Here is a 23284-nt window from a genome sequence, read left to right as displayed (position 1 = left end):
GAGATGTGACAAGTCACCGCCCAAAGGACGAATCAAAATAGAGGTTTCGTGACCAACTTTCTCAAATGGTTGAGTTTGACATCACCTTAAGGTCCTTATGTCATACTGAAGGCTGGAGAGCATTTCGAATCCAGTAGCTGTGGGTAGTCTCCAAAAAAGTTGGACGTAGTTCAGGGTAATATTAAGACCTCCATCGAATATGCTCAGTTACAAACTGAGAGTAAAGGTGTTCAGGAGGTCAGGTCGAATCCGAAGGCTTTTTTCTCTTATGCAAGCTCGAAGAGAAAAATGAAACACCCTGTTGGGCCTTTTGAGGTTGATGGGGAAGCCATTAGTAATGTAGAGACTATGTCTAACATGCTTGGAGATCAGTGCTCCAGTGTGTTTTCAACCCCACTGAGTTCAGAAGCAACAGCTCATTGCTCTGAAGATGAGTCTGATAAGGTTAGTCAATTTGAGCGTTTAGATGATCTTGTAGTCACAGATCAAGATGCTTTAGAGGCCATCAGAGACTTGAGGCTTTCAAGTTCTCCTGGTCCTGATGGTGTGACATCTCAGTTTCTGATGAGATGCTCACTGGCTCTTGCTCCTGGTTTCTCGTACTTGATGCGTTGCATCTTGGATCAGGGCAAGTTTCCATCTTCACTAAAATTAGCTCACGTTGTTCCAATTTTCAAGGGGCGAGACAAGTTGCTCCCCAATAACTATCAGCCAATTTCTCTCACTTCGAATATTGCGAAGGTGTTTGAGAAGATCATAAAGTTCAAACTTGTAAAGTTTCTTGAAGCCAATTAAGTCCTTCCTTCAAGCCAGCATGGGTTCCAAGTACATTTTAGCACGGTTACCCAACCGATTGAGCATTTAGAGCAAGTCATTGAGGGACTGGAAAGACACGAGTCACTTGATGTTGTCTATCTTGATTTTGCCAAGGCCTTTGATAAAGTAGATCATGACCTTTTGTTGTATAGACTTCATGACGTTGGGATTCAAGGCAAGGTTCTCAATTGGATAAGAAGCTCCATTCATGATAGGAAGAAAATTGTTAAGTTCGAGGGATCCCTTAGTGACATACATGATGTCAAGTCCGGTGTTCCCCAGGGCTCCGTCTTAGGGCCCCTCCTGTTTATGATATTCGTTGCCCCACTTCAAAAGCTTAGTTTTACTGCCAATCTCTCTTGTTATGCTGACGATACAAAGTTAGTTTCTTGTAGGAATGGCCAAGATTGCACTAACCTTGTAAAGGACCTAGAAAGAATCTACTCTTTGGTAACTGAGAGTAATATGGCCCTGAACGGAATGAAATTCCGCTCAATGACATTTGGGTAAACTCCTTTGAATACTCCACTCGTAGATAATGGAGGTAAATATATTGAGCAAGTCTCATCCATGAAAGATTTAGTTGTAGTCCTCCAAAATAATGGAAAGTTCGATGAGCATATCCAGTTGAAGGTGGGTAAGGCTTTTCAAATGTTTGGTTGGATATATCGCACATTTAAGTCCAGAGATAGCATCACGATGCTAACTCTGAATAAGTCAATTGTTCAGCTACATCTTGAATATGCTTCACCCATTTGGGCTCCAATGAGTTCAGCAGGTTTGCAAAGGGTCGAACAAGTCCAAAGATGTTTCACTAGGAACATCACAGGAATGAGAAAGCTCTCGTATTGGGAGAGACTAAAAAAGTTGGGGCTGTACAGTGTTCAGATAAGGTACGAAAGGATACTGTATGCCTTCAAAAGCATCTATGAGCTTTGTCCACTTCTCGTCTTTCTCGGGCTCCTTCATTGTTTAATTTTCTGACCTCAAATATTGGTAGGGAATAAGTAAGCCTTGTTGATCCGGTAGCATCTGTCAAGTCAGACTTCGACAAATTTTAGATAGCATTCCAGATCAACCCTACATTCAAGGACTAGCTCGGTCTACCAACTCAACTTCGTTGGTGGACAAACATTATATAGGGATTGAAAGGTATTAAATAGACGAACTATAACCTTTCCTTCCTTACCCACTACTGTGATTGGAATCCCAGCAATTCAAGACGACAAATTTATTCATTTTACTTTACTTTTATTTACATATATTCTTTGATCGACCAAGGAATTAGAGTTGGCTGATCTGGCTAACCCTTGAAGATAAGGTTGATCGGGAATTTTAGTCAGAAACTTGTCCAAGTCTGACTTCAATCCTGCTACTGGATCAACGCCTACATATTACCTACAAATATTTGAAGGCAGCAAATTGAACAATGAAGGAGCCCGAGAAAGAAGACAGTTGGACTTCATTGTTTTAACTAGCCTGGATTCTCGAGGGCTTGAAGGTGCTCTCAAAACGCACGCTAATCCTCTATGGCCATTAAAACCGCTCCTAAATCCTGGGTTGGGACAAAGCTCATGGATGCTTTTGAAGACGTACAGTATCGAATACCTTTCGTACCTCCTCTGAATAGTGTGCAATCACAACCTTTCTAACCTCTCCCAATACGAGAGCTCTCTCATTCCTGTAATGTTCCTAGTAAAACATCTTTGGACCTGCTCGAGCTTTTGCAAACCTGCTGAACTAATTGGAGCTCAAATGGGAGAGGTATATTCCAGATGCGGCTGGACAATCGACTTGTTCAGAGTTAGCATCGTGATACTATCTGTAGATATATAGACTTAAAGGTGCGATATATCCAACCACACATTTGAAAAGCTTTACCCACCTTCAACTGGACATACTCATTGAACTTTCCATTGTCTTGGAGGACTACACCTAAATTCTTAATGGCTGAGACTTGCTGAATGCCCTTACCTTCATCATGTTAATTTAGGCACAAAGATAGGGTAAGAAAACATTGCACTTCGTATTGAGCATGTACGATTTCGTCTTCCATAAAAATTAAAGTAAGTATGAAGTTTTCTAGGTACTGACGTCTCATAATCTAGAAGGCTTCTTGGTAAAACTAAAAAAATCACCCAACCTTTTATTATCTGCCTGTTGCATACATTCGAATTGAGACGTATTGTGGTTTGGTATTTTACGGTTTTTTCGAACTGCTGTAGGAAACGTAATCCCCAGTATTGTTGAAATGAAGCACTTAATTCAGTCTAATTTTAGTAGTTGATCTTTATATGATATTTGTTCTACCAACGAATTTGGGTTGGCAGACATATCTTTTTGATTGTTTGTCGCTTTTCCGGCTTGAAATTGCATTAATTATAAATCAAAAAGTCGGGATTTGTAGACTTGAGCTACGTTTCTCTAAAATTCACACCCAAAAACAACTCAATGGTATCTGAATCGTCATCCACATCGACGGCAGGTTTGGGAAAAATTTGTTTTATGTCAAATATGAAGGGTATTAGTCGTTGCTCAATATAAGGAACAGATTTACAGGGACAATTTCTTTGGACAAAAAGAATCATTCGTTACCCAACCGTTAATCGCTAAAAAATGCAGTGGCATTACTCGTTACAATTACTTTTATTAAAATCTAGATGACCATCATTTCACGTTTCTTGCCTCAAAAAGCCATAGTTAATTAAATCAAGGGATATATTTTTGTTTCAAACAGTCCTAAAATTTGAAGTTTTCCTGCCAACAGGTTACACTAATGAGCATTGATATTGTTGATCTGCCTTGCACTGCACTACTCCCATTCTTGGTCGTGTTCATTAGAAAAGCTCCGGCCGATTTTCCAAGTTATTTACAAGCTCATTTTCTATCCTTAGTTCAACATGAAAATTAATTGTGAAAGATCGGCATATTTGAGCTCAATATTGTTTAAAGAATTTCAACTTTCTATAACAGCTAGTCGAATTTGCTTGGTATTCACTCCCTCATAGGAATTCCACTTCATCTAGATAATTAATTTCACAAGAGATAAATATGTTTATTATTTTCGTTTCATAGAATTTGGCTGAACATGATTGACAATGGTAATATTCAACAATACTTGCACATAAATCAAACCATGTTGTTCACAAAGCGAGAACGATGCATTCGGTACAACGTTTTATGTTGTACGTAGTACAGTTTTCCAAGTTTCATTTCCTTGTACGGGAGGGAGGTAAGTGAGAATAATGGGGCAACGCGAGAGGAAGAAGGAAGAACTGCAGTTGTTACACGGGGTTGGAGTCAAATGGGGGGAATACAAGCAAAACTTTGAAGCATTACAAAGGTTTCGTGTCAATTGGATGCAAACAGAGGGTCGAATCTTCAAATACAATTGATCGCAAACAAGCACGAACTTTTAAGAAAACGAGATCGCTCTGTGGCTATCTTCCCCGACGCCATTGCAATTAGTTTGAATTCAGAAATAGCGTGAAAAGGATGAAGGGGGCGTGGTAGAATATGAATTATTTCGGAAAAATAGGGGAGGGGAGAGTTTTTTTTTCACCAAGGGCTAAAGTTACCGAGCTCGTCTCGGTGAAGCTAGTCGTGGTTGAAATCAAGAGCCTTCAAGCACAAGTATTCGAGGCCTTGGATTTCAACAGGATTGTCCCTTCATGAAAGTACGCCGATTCATCGGCTCGTTCGTGTTCAACAGGGGTGAATAAAAAAATCTCTGTTGGCCTCTGGTCCATTTGATCAGTGGATAGTGATCAAGAGTGATTAATAACTCCACTTGATATCCGAATTACAACTTTTACTTGAGTAAATGTTTGATTAGGGTCAAGTACGTACGTAAAAGTACCGGATCCCTTTGAAGCTTGGATAGAATGTCATCTTAACGGAATGATATTAAGTTTCTTCGATTCCCTTCAAAGTTTGGTCACAGCTCTCGATATCAATGCATTACGTTGTTTGCTTTTGGAATGGTGTTTTTCACGATATGGAGTTCTTGATATCGCATCAAAGTAAACCTTCAAGTTGCTCGACGACGAAGGCGTTATCCTTGGCAACTGGTTGAGTTCACAGGCGATCTCTTGGGCAGTCTTTTTGTACTTGTTGTACTTAAGGTCTTCCCCAAGGATGAATAATAATATAATTGTACATTCAATTGAGCATCGATTGTTCCAGGGAGGCCATACGTTTTCCAGACAGTGAGTGTCTCGGCAATTGCTCTGCGGCCAGGGGGCCTCCTGTATGCCTAGAGAGTAAAACCTTGGTTCTTCCAAATGAGCAATTAAGCATTTCCTTCAGCTCACCGATCCGTTCGAGTGTTGGGCTTTTTTTAATGTCTCTTCTAGGGATGCTTTTTTCCCTGATAGTCAGATGAACGCTCTGTCGAGCACAAAGGACAAAAGGCACATCAGCATTGTCAACAAATGAGGCATTTCCTCCTTCTCCGGCCTTCTTCTTTGCAGAGTAGAATCCATGCATGCACTGAGCCATGGGGATGGGGTATTCTGGCCCTGAGTCAAGATCGTACAATTTCCAAAGGCACAGATTTGGCTGGTTTATCCAAGATCAAAGAACTGAGATTCTGCCCCGAAGGAGCTACTAGAGGAATTCCTCCTTTTGACCCGGAACATAAGTGATCCCGCCCCCAAAATGCTCTCGTTTGGGGGACTGGCTGTTGATTTCATCTTCAAGCATTTGTTTGATGTTCGAGTTGGAATTGGAGTGGTGTTTGGAACGTGAGCGTTCCCGGTTCTTTGTTTTTCCATGAGACCTCCGATGTTGACGTTCTTCTTCAGAGGCTGCCGCCGCGGCCGCCGCGGCTGGAAGGGCAGAATTCAACTTGCCAATGAAATCAGTCATGAGCACTTCCATTTTCGAGATCTTTTTGTTCATGGACACAATCTCTTGTTTCATGTCCACCTTGAACTCGGCCATGTTCTTCATGATTTGATGGTACTCGTGTTGGGATATGGCTGAGTTGCTCTTACTTTCGTCCTCACTATTGGCTCTACTATCACTGGTCTTTGGCTTGGGTTCGACCTCGATGGGTGGGGTCTTTTTTTCTGGCTCTTTAAGTTTGCCCCCGGCTCCTCCGCTCCCTCCACCTCCACCGCCTTTAAGTCTGGCCCAACCGCCTCCACCCTTTCTTGGCGAAGGTTTCGTCACCACTACGGGCACATCACACGCATCCACTGATAAGGTGGTGGTGGTGGTGGTGGTGGTGGTGGCTGTACTATTACTACCATTTAAATTGTCACTCGCGCCCACCTTGTTGTTGGCGAGGTGATGCTTGGCATTGGCCAAAAGATTTCCACCGCCATTGGATGGCTGTTGCTGGTGGTGATTATTGTGATGGTTTGGGTTGGACAATCCACCCACACCCGGTGGCATTCCGTTATCTGTGAGAGCAAAACTGTCACCCCGCTCGAGATCTCGAGGATGGCTCAGATCCGTTGAGTTTCCCATGGGACCTTTCTTGAACTTGGAGAACAGTTTCCTAACAAGGTGATCCTGGGTTTGATTGAGTGCTGGATCATTTTTCCTCCTCTCTGCCAATTCCTTTTCCCTTTTGACATCTGACACTTTTCGGAATATCAACTGAAAAAATTGAGAAACGTATATTAAATCATGTCAACCAATATTTCAAATCAGAAAACTTTTGAATTACTGTAGTCATCTCTTCAGGTGCATCTCTTAATGTAATCACATTACGCAGATGTCTAAACAAGTTGTAAATTTTACGAGATCTGCTACTCTATGAGAATTTGTGCCGTGCCTTGAAATTTACCATACCAACTTTACAGTTGAAATTCAGTTTTTGCCGTTTGAGACATTTCCCACTTTCCCACTTTCAGACCTTTGGGTGCACTTTCTAGCACCATAACATCAGTTTTTTTTTTTTAATTCTAAAAAGATCGTTCACGTGCAAGCCTCGCCCTCACTCTTTCTTATCCTCTTTTTGTAGGACTTCACCACTGATCAACTTGGAGAAAATGTTATTCCACACAATGAGGACTGGTTTGGGAATTGCTCTCCATGAAACGTGCAAAAAGCATCCTACGAAAGTTTTCATTGCAAGAAACTAGCCCATTTAGCCAACGGCCTTTCTGCTATTTAGTCTCGTAATACTCATTTCTTCGCCTCAAGGAAGATAAGTGATGTGCGTCTTTTTCACCTTCACCTCTTGGAACAACTTGTTGTTCTAAAGAAACTTGATGGTGCTGCACTTCAGCAGAAAACTTTGCCAGACAAGGTCTTTCTCTAGTTTAGTGTTATAATACTTCTAGCTATCTTTCCAGTTCACTTTCTAAATTCCTTTTATAAGTTTTGTTAAGTCAAAAACGTTGTGTCTTATGAAAAGCCAACCCCCGAAAAAGTTGGAGACTTCAGGGGTCAACATGAAAAGCTATGGAGTCAAGAGCAACCACCTTCATTTATTATTCATCAAGATGTTGCCACAACCATCTTGGTAGCAGTACAATATATTAGTAGGAAACAAGTAGTAGCAGCAGTTGTTGTTGTTATCGTTATTGTTGTCGATGTAGTTTCACCCTTAGGTGGTTTAATGTTCGGTCTAATGGTGAAACTTGTTTTTGCAAAAAGAGCTCAGTGTTCCAATGTTTCTTTAGTGCTCAGCAACGTTTATCCTATCTCAATCTGGTGGATGTACGTACTCAGACGAAGAGTACCACGAGCGTCATTAAAGGGTCTTTGATCCCCACACCATCGCCATATTGTTCTGTACCAAAATCTGATGATGCACCCGAACATCTATGGCTCGAGAATGATTTGTCGCTCCTCGAGTTCAGTAAAGGAAGCCACAATCGCGGCAGATTTTTCAGATTGATGGCCTTTTTGCCATTCTGGACCACGGAAGGCCTCGGAAGTACGTGGCACAGCCGACCAACACACGCCACTGTCTCCTCATTACTTCCTTGGTTGGAGGGTCTGAGGCTGACTTGCCTGTCTACTTTCTTGTTGACTGGCGTGGATCGTGCTTGCCTTGTGGCTCTTCAGGGAATTCACTGGCGAGCAAAACTTTTTTTTTTCCTTCCAGAACATTTTCCCCAACACTCGATGTGGACCAAACAGGAAAAAAGTGCAAGCAAGGTCAATCTCACACTAGGTCGTGAGGTTGCTTTTGGCATTTGTCAAACCAAAAAAGGTTCGCAGAGAATAGGACTCTACATTTGCCTACATTTGTTGCTAAGTTAATGAATTATGAAGCTTGTCTTACTGGCAAACATATCCAAGTATTGCCAGGTGCATTAACGAAGTGGCACTATAGCTCTTGGAGAGGACTAGAGGTCTACTCTAATAAGATATTCTCGAAAGCTTGAGAGATCATTCGAGCAAATTGTAAGGTATATTCATACTTGTACCTTCAAGCCCTTCTCAACGGTTAGAACAATACTTCTGATTAAAGATTGAAAATACCGTGGGCTGCATGTTGGTATTTATTTTCTAAAAATATTCTCATTGTTTTACCACTTTCAAATCACTTCTGACCAGAAGGTGTTGGCAACTGTCTACCTCGAAACCAGAGAGCTACTATCATTCACTGAGTGCTTGAATGAAGACGAAGAAGCACACAAAGAACACTATTTCAACAATTGGAGGATGTTGTGCAAGAACATCAACCTCCGAAGAAGCACTACAATAAATGGGAAACCATATACAACTTTTGCTTTCGAAAGCGTATAATCGGTGCGTTCTAAATTTCCAGACACTAAGCGGGTAATCTTTAAGTTTCACGTTTATCAAAAAACCGCTCTTGTAGTAAAATGTACCCTTGTAATAACAACAAGAGTGGAGCCTGACTTTCCAAATTAGTTCTGCCCTAATGTCTTTTGAGCATCTTTCGAATGCAAGTGGAGCCAAATTGGTAGTGCACATGCGTTTTGAGCAGCGGTCGTTTAATGCGAATCTATGTACCCATAATTGCAAGGGAATGTTCAAAGCGCCAATGTTGATGATGCTCTTTCAAATGTGAACTGGCTTTGGGTGCCAACGCGCGTGTGTCCAATGTGCGTGTGTGAAGTGTGCACTTTCAAACACAAAGTGTGCAAAGATCATCTCTTGAACTTTACCAAAAGCTGAGAGAAATGCACCAAAATTGAATTTCTAGTTTTTCAGCGAACCTTGAACACTCGCAAAATGAACTAAAATCTCCCTCTACGTACAGGCCCGTGTGTGGGGACCATTTTTGAACAATACAATATCCTTAAGACACCCTCCTATCCGCCATTGAACTTGATTCTTCAAGCATAAGCGTTAAGAGAAGAATACAATCGTCTGCACAAGACTGGTCCAAATTCTCTCTCGCTCTCGTGCTTGCCCATCTCGGTCTCTCGGTCTCCTGATCTCTCGAGTCACTTATTCTACCTGGCCTTAGTGTTGGTTCGCCCCTAGTCGGCCGAGAGGCAGAGGCGGCAAGCCTTAGGCCATATCGCTGCACCGGGTGAGACTTGGAGGCCTTTTTCTTTCGTTCTCTCGGTGCCTTGCTCTTTTTTGGAACCTTTGTTCCATTTGGGTTGCTGCCTCCTTCCTGCCCATCCATTCTCTCTCGCTTTTCATGGAGTGGACTCGGCACTCCTGCTACTGTGGCAACAGGTGGAACGATGAACTTCCATTTGTGTGTCCAGGTGAGTGCTCGCTTGGTTGAGATTTATGATCACGAAGCTGGTTGGTGAAGGCCAAAACAACATGATAACCCCCCCAAGCCAAGGTTAGGCGACCAGCAATCCTTCGTCACCACCCACGGAACTTATTCCCAGTACATCATCGAGTTCCTACGCTAGGGGACTTCTCATCTGGAGGGTCTGGTAATGTAAGTCGAGAAATGGCTCATTTTGATGTCATTAAGGCCGTCATCTCGCTCGGTGACACGTACAATTTTCGCATACTCTTGGCAAATAAAGATAAAGGAGCGTGAGAGAGAAAGTTGTCATCTTACTTTGAAACAGGAAATGAGACCACGAAAAAAAGGGATTGCAGAGATATCCCTTGGGTTAGCAGATTTTGTAAAAAAAAGCCTGATCTATTTCTCTTTTTAAAATGTCCACACGAGATGAAACCGTTAGTCGCAACATTTTCCAAGTCAGGGATTAGCCAATTGAAAACCTGGGAAATCCGTTAGAAAGATGATGACGCAGACAAGAATTTTCAGCTGACACTCTCACAATCAGCTCTAAAAATTGGTTTGAAGCTTGAAAGTACACAACGATCAAGCCGATGCAATATAAAACTCACTATTTCTCAAGCATCTACTAAATGAATGGATTGCGCAGAGGAAAATGAAAGGGAACGATGTATCTTTTGTTCCAAAATCGACGAATTCAAAATCCGCTGGATTACGAAAGATTAGTGTAGCGTTTTAAAAATCAGGTCAACATCTAAGGAATGAGAAGCGCGACAAAAAAATCAACAAACGACAAACATATTTCAGATAGATGCGTCGGCACACTGATTAACACTCTCCTTCTTTCGATCCTAAATCCTCGGCATGTGCAAGGTCAATCGTAAATTCTTGGACAGAGCCCAAAGATTTAAGGACGCCAAACGCCAACAATTCCAACTTGTTTATCCTTTTCCCGAGAAATGCATTTACAAGAAACTCGTCTCGCTTCTCGCTAGCAAAATAAGTTAGAAAAACTAAGCCTGCGCATAATTGTTCTTAATATAGAGCATTTATTAGCTATCTCGTTGGCAAACTTTACTTAACGAACAAATTCCTGCTCATATTATTTCAGAAAATATTTTTTTGGATAATTATGACGGAACTTAATTTCTGGCAATTTTGCTCACAAGAGGGTCACATTGTCTTTGACCAGGAATCCCTCTAACTGTTTTGGCCAAACATCAAGGCCCTCCTCGACGTCCCATCTTGGATCTAGACCTAATTTCCCTCAGGGTACGTGGACTTCAACCAAGTCAGTACAGGGAATCACAAGACCTTGTTGTGGCAAGAAAAGAAAACAGGAGGCACCATGAGTTGCCCAACTGAGTGCTCGAAACCAAAGACCATGAGACTTACTCCAGTATCAGGACACTGGAGATCAAACCAACGTACGTGTCGTGGGAAATCCTTTTAGTGCTTATACTCAAGACTTGCAAATAGTTTTATATTTTCGAGAAATACATATCTAAGCATTTACCCAGTCTCTAAGTTGCCCGTTTCTGGCCATTTGAAAATGAAGGCAGTGACTAGCATAGCACGTCCATTGTGTATTGTTTATTACGATTCACGGTTATAAACGTGGCACTTAGCATAAAACGGGTTATGTGGAACAAAATGCATTGTCCTAAACGAACGCTCATCCAGAGACGCCTGCAAAATCTCAATTTAGTAGCAACCGGTAAACATTACGACGGTGGCCCTTTGGGATCTGCAGATGCAGAACTTGCTTGGCAATGGCAAACTCCCGTGGTTTAGTATGGCTAATTTGATCAATGGAACAAAAGCTTTTCCCAGTATGCTGTACATGTGAAAATATACTAGTTGGTTTTGCAAAAGAATAGATGTACGTTGTAGTGGCAGCATCTTGAGTTCCCGTTGGCACTGTAACGCTTGTGCAAAACCAATGACTAAATGCACACAAATATAGTGAAAAGGGTATAAAAAGTTGGATATTGGACGACTATGAGCCTTATTCATTGTAATATTACTCCATCGGACGATCTAACCAATCCAATATCATTGTTACATTGCAAAAGCACAGTCTTTCTCTCAGAGTGCATTTAGTCATTTATTCTGTTATAATTCAATAACACAATAGCTGATGGAATCACTCGCATGAGTCATGAACGTACGGTAATACATCCTGTGGTTTCAATGGAGCTAAAAATGCATCGAAACTGAAGGCAGCACTACGCTGGGAATTGATTCCAATCAGATATTATGGCATTGAATCATAACAGAAAGCAAACATACTATTAGAGAAGCATTATCATTCGCTCACATTGTAACACTGAAATGCCGTTGGTCCAATGGAGTGATGATTCAATAAAAACTCTAAAACGTCCTCTCCTCTTGATTTGCTATTTCATGGCATAAAAACTTCACTTTAGCTTTGGGACCTGACATGAAAACTATATTTCCATTTTCCAGAACTATTTTTTTGCATGGCTACTACTATCTTTCATACTTAAAATATTTTTCAACTTCGTGAAAACGTTGCCAAGTTACATTAACTTTGACTAACAAACGAAGATTGCACCTCAGGCTTTGGAGTGCAAAGAGCAATTCCTTCCTACCATGTCTGTTGGTACATGATGACAATTTAAAAGATGCCATAAACTTGTGGACAGGCGGTTTCTTACATCACCATAATTTTAGAGGTAGGCATAAGTCTCAAAACGCCATTTTCCCAACTCCCAAAGGCTGTTCCACAATGTTACCCTGTCTTTGTATGCTAGGAGGGTTGGTTGACAAGCCTCTACCAGGGTGTTCCTCCTTCATCTGCTCTTGGGGATTATAATTGGTTATCTGTCGCTTTTGACCTTGACGCTCAAGAATAACTTGATAAATTGCTCCTGCCAACGCCAGAAACCCACTTTTCTAGGAAGAGGTCTGTTTGAATTAGGAGCAGAAGATACGAAAGCCTCTCTCCCGAAAGCTTTTTACCTGGATTTGAACTGTCAGGACCTGAATGAAGAAACACACGTATCGGGTCAATCCAAGTCAAAGCGAAAGGGAGACGAATCGTCGTTTCTGTCAAGGAAAACAAAGCAACGATTTCTAGTCCCCTTTGGAAGTGACTCCTTTTTGTTCCAAATGCGCCGCTCGTTTGGACATGATTCCTTAGCCCTTGGGCCAATCCTTAACATTAACAGGGAATGGCGCAACGGACCAAAGAACCCCTCGCACGGACGACGTTTATGAGAAGCGACTAAAGGCACAAAAATGCATTCAGCTGAAGCTTAGATCTATGAAATGATTACCGGCTTAGAGACCAACTAGCTTTGTAATTGACACTTTGAAGGAGTATGTCACAATTGGTGACCAGGTTTGTTGTCCTTTTATTGTTCATGAGCTTCGTCCCATCTTCTTTTTTCCTTCGTTCTTCGTTTTTGCAAAATGTCCAATGCTTTCATGTTAAGGTGCTATTTCAGGCTCACTTTGTGAATTGGTCATTGGACAAGAATGTTTACACACGTCTTTGCTTGACTTATCGTCAGTTCAGTTTTAATCGTAGGGACTACTAACGCAGAAGAGAACAAGGCAGGGTTAGCAGACCGGGAAGGCTAGATTAGGAGCTAGAAAAGGAGGAAAGGTCTAAAAAGGCTGGTGCAGTTATCCACCCGCTACTCCGAATGCCCTGTTGTCTTGCTTGAGTTGAATGCATTTTCGTCTTAGATTAATTACAATGGTCAAAAAAGCTTTCCCCATGCAGAAGGTATTGTAGTAATTTAGGTATGCATTGTGTACTCACCCGATTTCTGAGATTATATGTTAGCACCAAGTTCCTTGAGAACGACTGAGCAAATGCTTTGTAAAAATCTAGGACTTCCAGGAGCTTTTCACGATTAACCAGGTGAAGATCACAATAGGTAAGCGCTCTCACATTGGCCACTGCTTGCCCCACATCTTGATCTTTCCAGAAGCTGTCGCCGAAAACATCACCCTTCCCTGAAATGATACGGTACATAATTGATTCGATAACCAAATCAGGTTAGCCGAATACTGCCACAATAGTAGGTCCCTTTTAGACGCAAAAACCCAGAACGTCAAGTGTGTGAAGGCCGAGGACCTTCTCCCGAGATACACACCTAAAATGGCAACCACTTCATCATCTTGTATAACCTCAAGGGATCCGGACACAATGAAGCAGAGGTTGTCTATGCTTTCTCCCGTGTGGTAGAGCAGGTCCCCAGGGGCCGAATGGGTCATTGTGAAATGCATGGCCAAAGCTCGGAGACAACCATCACTGGCTAGGCGAAAAGCTGGATGCTCGTTGAAAACTTTCCGGTTCAAGTGAACACAGATGTCGGCCTTCATGTCTTTGGGTGCAAAATTCAGAACCTGGAAATAAATGGAAATTCGAAAACTTTCTTTGGCACACAACCACCACCGCCACCGCACTGCTGGAAGTAGCTGTACCACTTCCTGGATGGAACAGATAATAATAGTGCGTGTGTGTGTGTGTGTGTGTGTGTGTGAGGAGTCGAATGTCGAGCAAGCATATGGCTGTACGAACAGAATATGCCGTGGTGAAAAGTTCGCTCTTTACCCAACTCTTTTAGTCGCACCCAATGTGGTGGGGAAATAGATAGTGCTAGTAGGTTCATTAAACGCAAATTTATGAACCCAGGGGACACAACCCAAATTGAGATCAGGTCCATTAGTTAACATGAGAATGAATCCTGCTTTAGGTTTTACGTGACGTGATCGAGTGGAATAAGTGTCGACTGCAGGAAGTTCTCGTTATTGTACCCTAGGTAAGGTATGCTGAGGGTGTTGGCCTCAGCTAGCTCTAAACGGAAATCGTGCGACCTCACATACTGTATATACGCACTACAGAACTGCCGAGTGCTAGATGACCATAAAGGACGAAAGAAATGTATTGGACTTTTTGTGTCCTTTGCATTCTCAAAGAATCTCAAGTGAGAGAACAAGAGAGCGAGAAAGAGGACGATCGGAACGAAAAACACGACGCAAAAAAAGAAGAGACACATTCTTGCCAGGTCCCAAAGGGCTTGTGGCTCACCGTATGAATTTCCCTGCCAATGCCATGTTCCAAAGTAATCCCTCAAATAGGAGCTGAGGACTGCTCTTCGTATACATTAGACCTAAGAAGCACGGCGCATTTTAAAGAGATTTTTCGAACGTTTCTGACCTTGGCCGTATGTCGAGGCTGATTTTTTTTATTGGGACAGGGCTATATTCTTAATGTCTGGGCAACTCTTGTTTCTTGGTGTGGGGTCAATCATTTTCCATAATCATCCTTTACAATGTTGGTAATCTAGTAGTTAGTTGTCTCTGTTCCGTATTGACCACCATTATTCCAACGAATGAAGAAATAGCAAGTTGCCCTACATGAATTTCAGCGTGTTTGTGATTGTGAATTGTCGCGTTAAAACTATAATCTTCAAACGAGATCTTATTAACATTTGGTGCTTAACCTCATTGACTGAAATCGAGACCTCTAATATGCTAAAGTGCTTCCTCTCCTCAAAGGGCAGCTTTCTCTGCGTGACTTTTTTCTGGTCATTTAATTGTACATCTGGTTTAGACCGCATTTCCATGTGTAGTTCTTGGAACCGTCAGACTCATTTCCACCCTTCATTTGAGTCAGCAAGGAACAAAACTCGTGGAGTACCTTTCCTCCAAACTAGTGAAGTGCCAAGGCCAGAGTCCCTGAAGATGAGTGTGCCATGGCACTTGGTGAGGTCTGGTGGTTTTCTTATTCACCCCTTACAATGAGGAGGATACAGTGAGGGCAGAGTTCTTCCGAAATTGGACCCAGAGCCTGTCATACCTGACACCTTGACATTTCGGCTCAGCCGGAACATGGCTACTTTGGTCAAAGATGGACCTGGCACTTCTTCACTTGGTCCTCATCACTTGATGTATGAACGTTCTTACCTTTTCTTGGTCAATCCCTTTGGTCATGGCCCATGTTGAAACGACGTAGTCCATAACACGCTCCGAAAGTGCTTTTGGGACCTCGTGTAACTTCATGAACTCTCGAACCGAATTGAGGATGTCGTGATATCGGGCAGTAGCCGAGGTCATTTGTTGGATAATTGTAGTCACGTGACCGAAAATGGTAGCATATAGCAGGGCTAAATCAAGGAGGATAGAGGATGCATCACCATTCCAGACCCTAATACTAATCACGGGAATTCGGCAAATGGTACTCACCCGCAACGATCATCATACAAATTGAAAAAATCTTTTCGTTGTCGGTTTCTGCGGCCACGTTTCCAAATCCAACGCTGGTCATGCAAGTCATAGTGTAGTACAATGCTGTTACATACATGGTCTTCCGACTTGGGCCGCCTTGAAGCTCAAAATGGACGATTGTGTTGTTATCATTTTGGTCATATTCGACGTATTGCGTGTACGGCTGACGGCTCATATTGGCTAACGAGTAAAGCCATCCATAAGTGATGCCATTCATGAGATCCGAATTGCCTATTGAGTACCTATAGGCGGGTAAGAAATGTGCTTGTAAGCTTCAATAATTAATGGCTGTCTTGAGTTTGATTTTAGGATAAGTACTGCATGAGTCAATGGCTCACCAAATACAAGCTAGCCAATGGGCCACCAGCATATAGAAGCACAAGAGAAGAATGAGCATGGCTGCTCCGTATTCCAGGTATCGATCCAGTTTACGAACCACACGACCCAAACGAAGCAAACGAACTACCTTGAGCGCGCTGAAGAGACTTCCAATACCCTGAAAATGTCAAGAGATAGAAGAGGGCCTTAGATATTGAGCCAACACTCGAAGTCACACAACCATGATTGCCATTCATTTGTAGTTTCTCCGTTGAGAAATTGGTAAGGAAGAAAGGAAACAGAAAGCCAAGAAATCTACAGCACACAGTTCAAAATTCAGCCCAGCTGTCGTTCTTGATGAACCATCCCATTGTGTTCGTTTTTCTGCCCTTGGTCCCATTCTTCATGGGCCTTTGTGGAATCAGGTAGAAGAATGGTGTCCAAGTAGGAGCTCTATGGTTGCTGCTGCTCCTCCTACTATTATTGTTGCTGTTATTGTGGTTGTGGTTGATGCTGTTGTTGCTGCTCTCTTTGTGAACATGTCCTCGAGGTCTCCTCCCCGGTACTTTTGCATGACGCCCATCTGAGGATTTTAAAGGCGACGGGCCAAGGAAACCGAGGCATCGGTGGTGAGTCTTAGAACCTTGGAGCCCCTTGCAACGTTCTCGAGATTACGTTGAGTGGAATGTTGTTTTGTTGGCTCAGGGACGGATGAAGAAGGGCTCAGCCAGGCTGCTAGTGTCTTATCCGCTGGACTCACTCAGGTCTTGATAGCGTGCTTATCGTTGTCAAAGACCGCGTAATGGCAAATAATAACAATTCACCAGACCCACAATCAACACATAGCCAGCCATGAGAAGAACCACTAGTGGTGCCAAGAACCCAGAGGAGATAAAACGTCGAGCTCGTTGCGCAATGGGAGCAATAACTTGGAACCCTCTCGCAAGACTTTGTGGCCACAGATGATGAGCCTTGGCAGGCACATTCTATACATATAAGCACCATCACAGAGATGATTTTCACGCTGGTGATGGTTGGTTCGTGCAATGCTCAAACTGATATATCCTAGGTACTCGTATGTAGCTATTTATCAGAGGTGTTCCACCCAATCATATGACGTCGTCTTCAGTGATATATTTTTTCAAATTCCAATATGGAATTCGATCCAATATCGATTGCACGCCAAGGATGAAAAAAAAGGATCTCTGATCTTTTTCCTTTAATAACATGTTTGAATTTTAGCTCAAGGCGAAAATTTCTTTCCCTTCAGAGAAGCCTAAGGATAGGTAGATCCTCTGAGAACCTGGCTTGGTTAGTCAAGGCAAACGTATTTCGTTGGGTTGAATTTGGGCTAACATTGGCCGCAATTTCAAATACGTCCTTTATCTAACCCAAGGTTCTGACCGTCAAACGGTGATCCAGTCAAACCCTACCAAAATGGGCCTCGTCAACAAAACTCGTACCACAGTTGCTTTGCATTTCCATGCACGATTGCACCCGTCAAAGGAAATCTTGAATGATCAAAGTCCGTAACAGGCACTTCAATTTTTCACACTTGTTTACGGCCGAAAGAAGTATGGGACGATTAAGGCTCACTTCTCTGCTTTCAAGCTAGAACGCGAATGCAAATACCTCAAAACCGTTTGGAAGAAAAAGCATCCCACAGCAAAGAAATCATCTTCAGGAACACGGAGGAATTAAGAAAGTGGTCCTTTTTGCCAGGCAGTGAATCCAAAGAGGCAAAATTCAATCAGTGAAGAAGGCCTTACCGTTCCATACTCACTGTCTGTCTGGCAAGAATATAACTAAAATAAGCAAAGAGTGCGAAATATTATACAGCTGTCATGCTTGTAACACGTTTAAGAGCACGTTCAAAGCCTCATCATTAGATACAGGCATGCCGGTTCATTCTAAAGCGTTTTTAAGGGCAGCAACTTTAGTCAAAACTCACAAATAATTTATTTATGTGAACGTGTTCAAAGGTGAAAGAAGGTGGGACAAATCACATAGGTAAGCAATAGAAAAGCCAAGAAGAAAGTAATCAAATCTTTAATCCCCGCCAAGAACATAACTCATGAAAATAACGAGTTTGGTTCCCAAAAACCATCTAGGGTCAGTCCAATAGGATATAAGAGAAATGATTTATGGCCAAAATCCTACTGTTTTGATGAACTGAGTCTCTTGAATTGGGTATGCAAAGAATGGTAAAACTGACGGACTTGAAGACGAGGGAAGAAAAAATAGATGGAAAGAATGAAGGAAGGGGGTCACCAAGTGAGGGTTGGGCGAATACGTAGATAGAAGGGTGATGTAGGGAATACTGTACAACGGGAACTGACTGAGGGTCAGACCCAAGGGGAGATGAACCCAGGCTTTCATCTTAGTTCTATCAGGTACTTACATCGTCGTTGTGGTCAAAAGCATTGAAGACATCATAAGGCAGACACGAGAGTAGATCTATCACGAACCATGATTTGAGATAGTTGAGACGTATCACTTTGGGATCTGACACGACTTCACCTCCAGGCCCCACGTAAGTGGTGTGAAAGTTTAGTACAATGTCAATAAAGAATATCACATCGACTATGGAATCAACCACGAGCAGAAATACGTCCTCCGAGGTCTTGTTCTTCAACGCCACGTTGTAAGGTACCATAATGGCGGTGTAAAAGGTCAACGAGAGGATAATCCAATCCCAAATGGCCTTGAAGGCACAGTAATGAAGTAAGATATGTGGCGGCGTTTTGGGAGCCTCTTGACGATACTGGGGCATGATATCCGCGCCCAGGCTCATCAGCTAGAGGAGAAGGAGAAAAGAAGAGCGCCCGGTTCAAATTCAATTGTTAGTTCTCCCACAACGAAGCCCATCCTAATTGATAAAAGAGCTGATGGCACAAGCCACTATTATTGCTACTACTGCTACTACAACTACGAACTGACTCAGATCGAGCAGATCGAGGTGGAGACGAACTTTTTCATTTTAGCTATGGATCAAAATAGACTGACTGCTCGAGTGAGCGGAGAAGAGAACCCTGGCGAGATCGATTTCCTCCGAAGGAAGTACGTGGATCTTGAAATAGGTTGGGTAGTAAATCATCCCAGATATCGAAAAGGTTAGGAATGAATGGATTCCGGTTTAAGCACTTCTCGGATTAAAGCCAACGGCCTAGCTCAGAGGTCTTTTTTTCTCCTTCCAGCACTCATGTATGCAGCCTGCAAAACTATTGAGAGAATTTAGAGTCTCATCTTACCAACTCGATTGGACTCGAAAAATTCCGCCGAAAATTCGCCAGGCTACATATAGCTAGCTCATCACGTCACAAGGGTTCGATCTAGTTTATGTTCGTGGTCGTCTTCTTACTCAAGGAGAGCCAGGCCCAAACTGTCTCTGCAGTGTCAAATGAAACTTCAAATGTCATAAAAAGTCTTTAGGGTCATGGAATTTTGTCTAAAGTAGACGAGAAACCATTCGCAACCTTCCCGTCTCAAGGTGAACGCGCAATGATGCAGTAAAATTTGTCACCAAGTCCTTTCACTCTTTCAGGTTCTTTCATCCAGGCTTGTTGGAACTTCCAATTGATGAGAGGTCCCATCTTTTCTGATGTACTTTGTACGACTTTAGAGTACGCACGAGAACATGGGGACATCATTAAAGGGACCTAAAAGAAGTGGGTTGGGTTGCCACCAAATGCAACTCGAAGAAAACCGCGTTTAGCTTGTTTGTTGCCGAACCGAGGGAATAAGCCACCTCGTGACAAAATGACGCGACAAAAGGGACCCTTTGGGTTATTTGGGGTTTGAGATGAAGTGGGGGGGGGGGGGGAAGGCATCATGTGTTATTGTTAGTTGAGTATCTTGGGCCCTCCATCTCAGTAGGAAATCTTGTTGAGGATGGTGCACCTTTCTCCCTCTTGTAGGACCTACTCCTCCTACCCAGATCTTGGTTAGACCTAACCTCTTGAATCTCCAGTGAAGTGAGGCATGCTCTCTATTACCGCGCATGGAGCCTTCCTTCCCTCCCTCAGCTGGTTGCTTGTTTTCTTTCCCTTTGCCAACATCTTTCTCAGTCTGCCTCTTGTCCTTGTTCTTCTTCGTCTCCCTTCTGCTCCTTATCCTCCCTCCCCTTTTCGCTCGTGGCCTCAGCCTCAAACCCAACCTCACCTTCAAGAAATCCGAGCAAGCTGAAGGTGAATCTGAATCCAAGCTCCTGTATTCGGTCTCAACAAAATGGAACAGGGCGTCCTTGCAAAAAGCAAAACAACAAAGCATCCACCTACCCACCCAACCATCAACCATCCATCCATTCCATCCATCCATCTCTTCTTCCGTCTTTCTTTTGCCAGCTACTCGCACAAGCAACATGTCGATGTTGTCGCTGAGGGAATATAGCAACACAGCAGCTGCTGAAAATCCCTTATGCTCCAAATACCGAAAGAAGGTAAAAGGTAGAGTGGACCCATGCATAGACCATCACGGTGGAGCCCACTTGTGCGACTGGTATTATGTAGGGTACTACTTGAAACCTTGGTTAGGCTAAATACTCCCTCGCTGGGTTGAATAAAGTTAGCTACAATCAAGCATTAGAGGAGCCTGAATCTGGATCACTTGAAATGGTTAGGCTACAAGTACTCCCAGTCATTAAACACATGTACAGTACTTGCTCCGGACCCTGCTCGTTTGCGATAAGTATACGTATAAGCCAGGATCCAATCGAAGAACAACCGGTCATTTTGAATCAACGCCTGGTCGAGAATCAAGAAACCGGGAGGTTTGGTTATCTGGTGAACAGAGGCGAATGTAATGTGTAAACAGGTATGGCTTGGCTAAATGTGATCTGCTCCAATTCTGGCAAGGCTGTGGGTGGGTGCCACTGCCGCCAATAATCACGTGATCAGAGGGGATCGACGATCGGTCGAAGGAAAAAAATGAGGCGTCAACGAATAATGAACCCAAGAAAATGAGGAAACGGTGAAAGCTACCGCCTTCCTGACATCAACTACGCAGAAGGTCGTTTAGATGATGTGCAGGAGTCGGAGTTGTGACAGGGAAAATCAGATAGGTATACAGTCTAGGTTGCAATATGAGCACAACCACAGAGTCTAACATCGCTCGTGATGACATCAACACCAATACGTTCTGAGCCATCAGAATCAGTGTAGCATTCTATCGACCCTTGACGCAGAGCCATATTCGGGGGGAGGCTTTAGCTTGCCAGTCTTTAAATGTACGTTGGAAAAACTTAAGTGATATGCTAATGGGTCCAAGTTGGGAGTATTTTTACTCTTTGGGCGATTCCCTTTGACTTGATGAGCTTGGACAAGCAATCTGCAATGGACACAACGAACTAGCGGGACTGGTCTGAAAGCGAGGAGGCGGCGAGTGTGCGTCTGCAGTAATAATATTTTAGGGATCCCAAATGGTTGAGAACCAGCACACAGTACTCACACACTCTGATGATGCGTATCTAATTCATCTTAGTCTTTATCCCATAGCTTTAAAATACTTCCAAGTCCTTTTCTACACGAAAGAAGCCAATTACTGAAGAGAGTTAGGCAATGTTGTCTGTGCCTACTATAATCAAAAAGAATCTTATCTTACTGGCACCTAGGGTATTGTTCAGTACCATACTATCTACGTTCTCCGATTGAAATGAACTTCTTCTTGAGCAAAAGAGTAGAGAGAGCACTTGGTCATTTGGATTTCGGATGAACTAAAAATATTTAAAAAATATAAAATATATTTACTGTGACAAAAAGACTTGCTCAATCTAAACCACCCTTTTCTTAATTGGCAATAATCGCTACTCTTTGGTTCTGCATGTCTCTTATTCTCCCTTCTTTTTTTGTGTGTGTAATTGGCCAATATCTAGTGGAAACTAACTGTGATGTTCAAATTGTATTCTCCTATTCTCTTTATCACGACCATTTTTGATGCTTTCCTTTTTTACATATTCAATCACATTGTATTTGATGATATACCTACTTTATCAATTGTAACTCCATGATATGAATAAGAGTCATAATATATTTTTTATATAATGAAGATATAGAAAGAAATATCTCGAAGTAGGAATCCATTGCGGAAGAATTAAACTTGTCAACAATATCTGGACACGGTGGTTAAATGGCTTAACCAGTTTCTAAGAGAAACCCAAAGACATGGCAAGTTCCTAAAAATCTACGGATTTGATTTCATTGAGAACACTGCAGGTGCTGAAATCAATCTGACTAAAGAAGACAAGATCATAGTTATATAAGTCGGGTAAGATATCAAGCTTTCTTCCATATTCTTCTGCTGTACGTACTCGAGTTTGTGCTCAAACATTAAATGAAAACAATTCCGCTATAACTAATCTCAGAATAACGACATTACATTATATTAATACAGTGACAAACTAAGCTCACTTTCGTTCCTATTGTTAAAAAAAATGTATATAATGACATGAAAGATAATGAGTCGTGAGAGTCTTCAATCTCCATTTAGTATGTTGTAGATAGTTTGATGAGAACTGTAGGACAAGCTTTCTTTTCCTTCCCTATCCGAGAAGTTTAAAGCCAAATCAATCACTCTATAATCTCCCACTTCTACCTGAGAAGAACTCTATTTATTGTGGTGCGCGGGTGGCACAACACATTTTCGAGATCCGCTTCCCTACTGACCGACTAACCATAGTGTGTGATTCATCCGGTTTGGATCAAACCTTTGTAACGAACTGCAACTTACAGTATTGCTCAGGCTTTTTGCTCGATTGCTGCCTTGGGTTATTCATATTTCTCCTCGTCTAAGGGACTTCCAAAGAAGGCCGTGGTCGTCGCTTCGCCGTTCATATTTTGTACTCTCTTGCCATGGTTGTGTCGGTGAGGGAAGGCCCAATTGCAGCCATTTGAGTGCCTATTCAAGAAATGATACCTGTGTAAGAGACACTTGCTGCTTAGCCGGTTGAGAGGCTCCTAATTCTTTTTGTGCCTTGCTCAAGCATGAGAAACATGACGTCGAACCACTTCACACATCATTGGTACACGTCATCGGGTCATTGAGAAATCAGAACAACCAAAGTGCATATAAACTCAATGAGAGATGAAGCTTCAGACCAAACCAGAGTCACGCTCAGGAAAAGACTCTATCATGATCTTAAATGTTTTAGTTGAGATGATAGAAAACGAATGAATGTAGTTTCCGGGGATAAGGAAAATGAGTGTATGAACAACCTTACATTCTTTACCATCCTATAGA

General features: G+C 42.5%; 1 protein-coding gene and 1 long non-coding RNA gene across 2 annotated transcripts in view; one reads left to right on the top strand and one right to left on the bottom strand.

Moving 5' to 3' along the window:
- The window catches only part of LOC131884028 (uncharacterized), a 44839-nt gene extending 28290 nt beyond the window's left edge, over positions 1–16549 (top strand). The window contains exon 3 of the long non-coding RNA XR_009373677.1: positions 16149–16549. This is a non-coding gene — a long non-coding RNA (uncharacterized LOC131884028). The remainder of the gene's footprint in view (positions 1–16148) is intronic.
- The window catches only part of LOC131884026 (potassium voltage-gated channel protein eag-like), a 41032-nt gene continuing 21598 nt past the window's right edge, over positions 3851–23284 (bottom strand). The window contains exons 7-14 of the mRNA XM_059231660.1: positions 18453–18848; positions 17821–17856; positions 16072–16229; positions 15692–15975; positions 15413–15612; positions 13597–13849; positions 13260–13456; positions 3851–6423 (exon numbers count right to left, since the gene is read on the bottom strand). Of these exons, the coding sequence (XP_059087643.1) occupies positions 5425–6423; positions 13260–13456; positions 13597–13849; positions 15413–15612; positions 15692–15975; positions 16072–16229; positions 17821–17856; positions 18453–18848 (2523 nt within the window). The 3' untranslated portion in view covers positions 3851–5424. The remainder of the gene's footprint in view (positions 6424–13259; positions 13457–13596; positions 13850–15412; positions 15613–15691; positions 15976–16071; positions 16230–17820; positions 17857–18452; positions 18849–23284) is intronic.

This window comes from Tigriopus californicus, chromosome 7, assembly GCF_007210705.1.
Source record: "Tigriopus californicus strain San Diego chromosome 7, Tcal_SD_v2.1, whole genome shotgun sequence".
NCBI lineage: Eukaryota > Metazoa > Arthropoda > Copepoda > Harpacticoida > Harpacticidae > Tigriopus > Tigriopus californicus.
The sequence above is the reverse complement of the archived record's forward strand: the minus strand, read 5'-3'. Positions and strand labels throughout refer to the sequence as shown.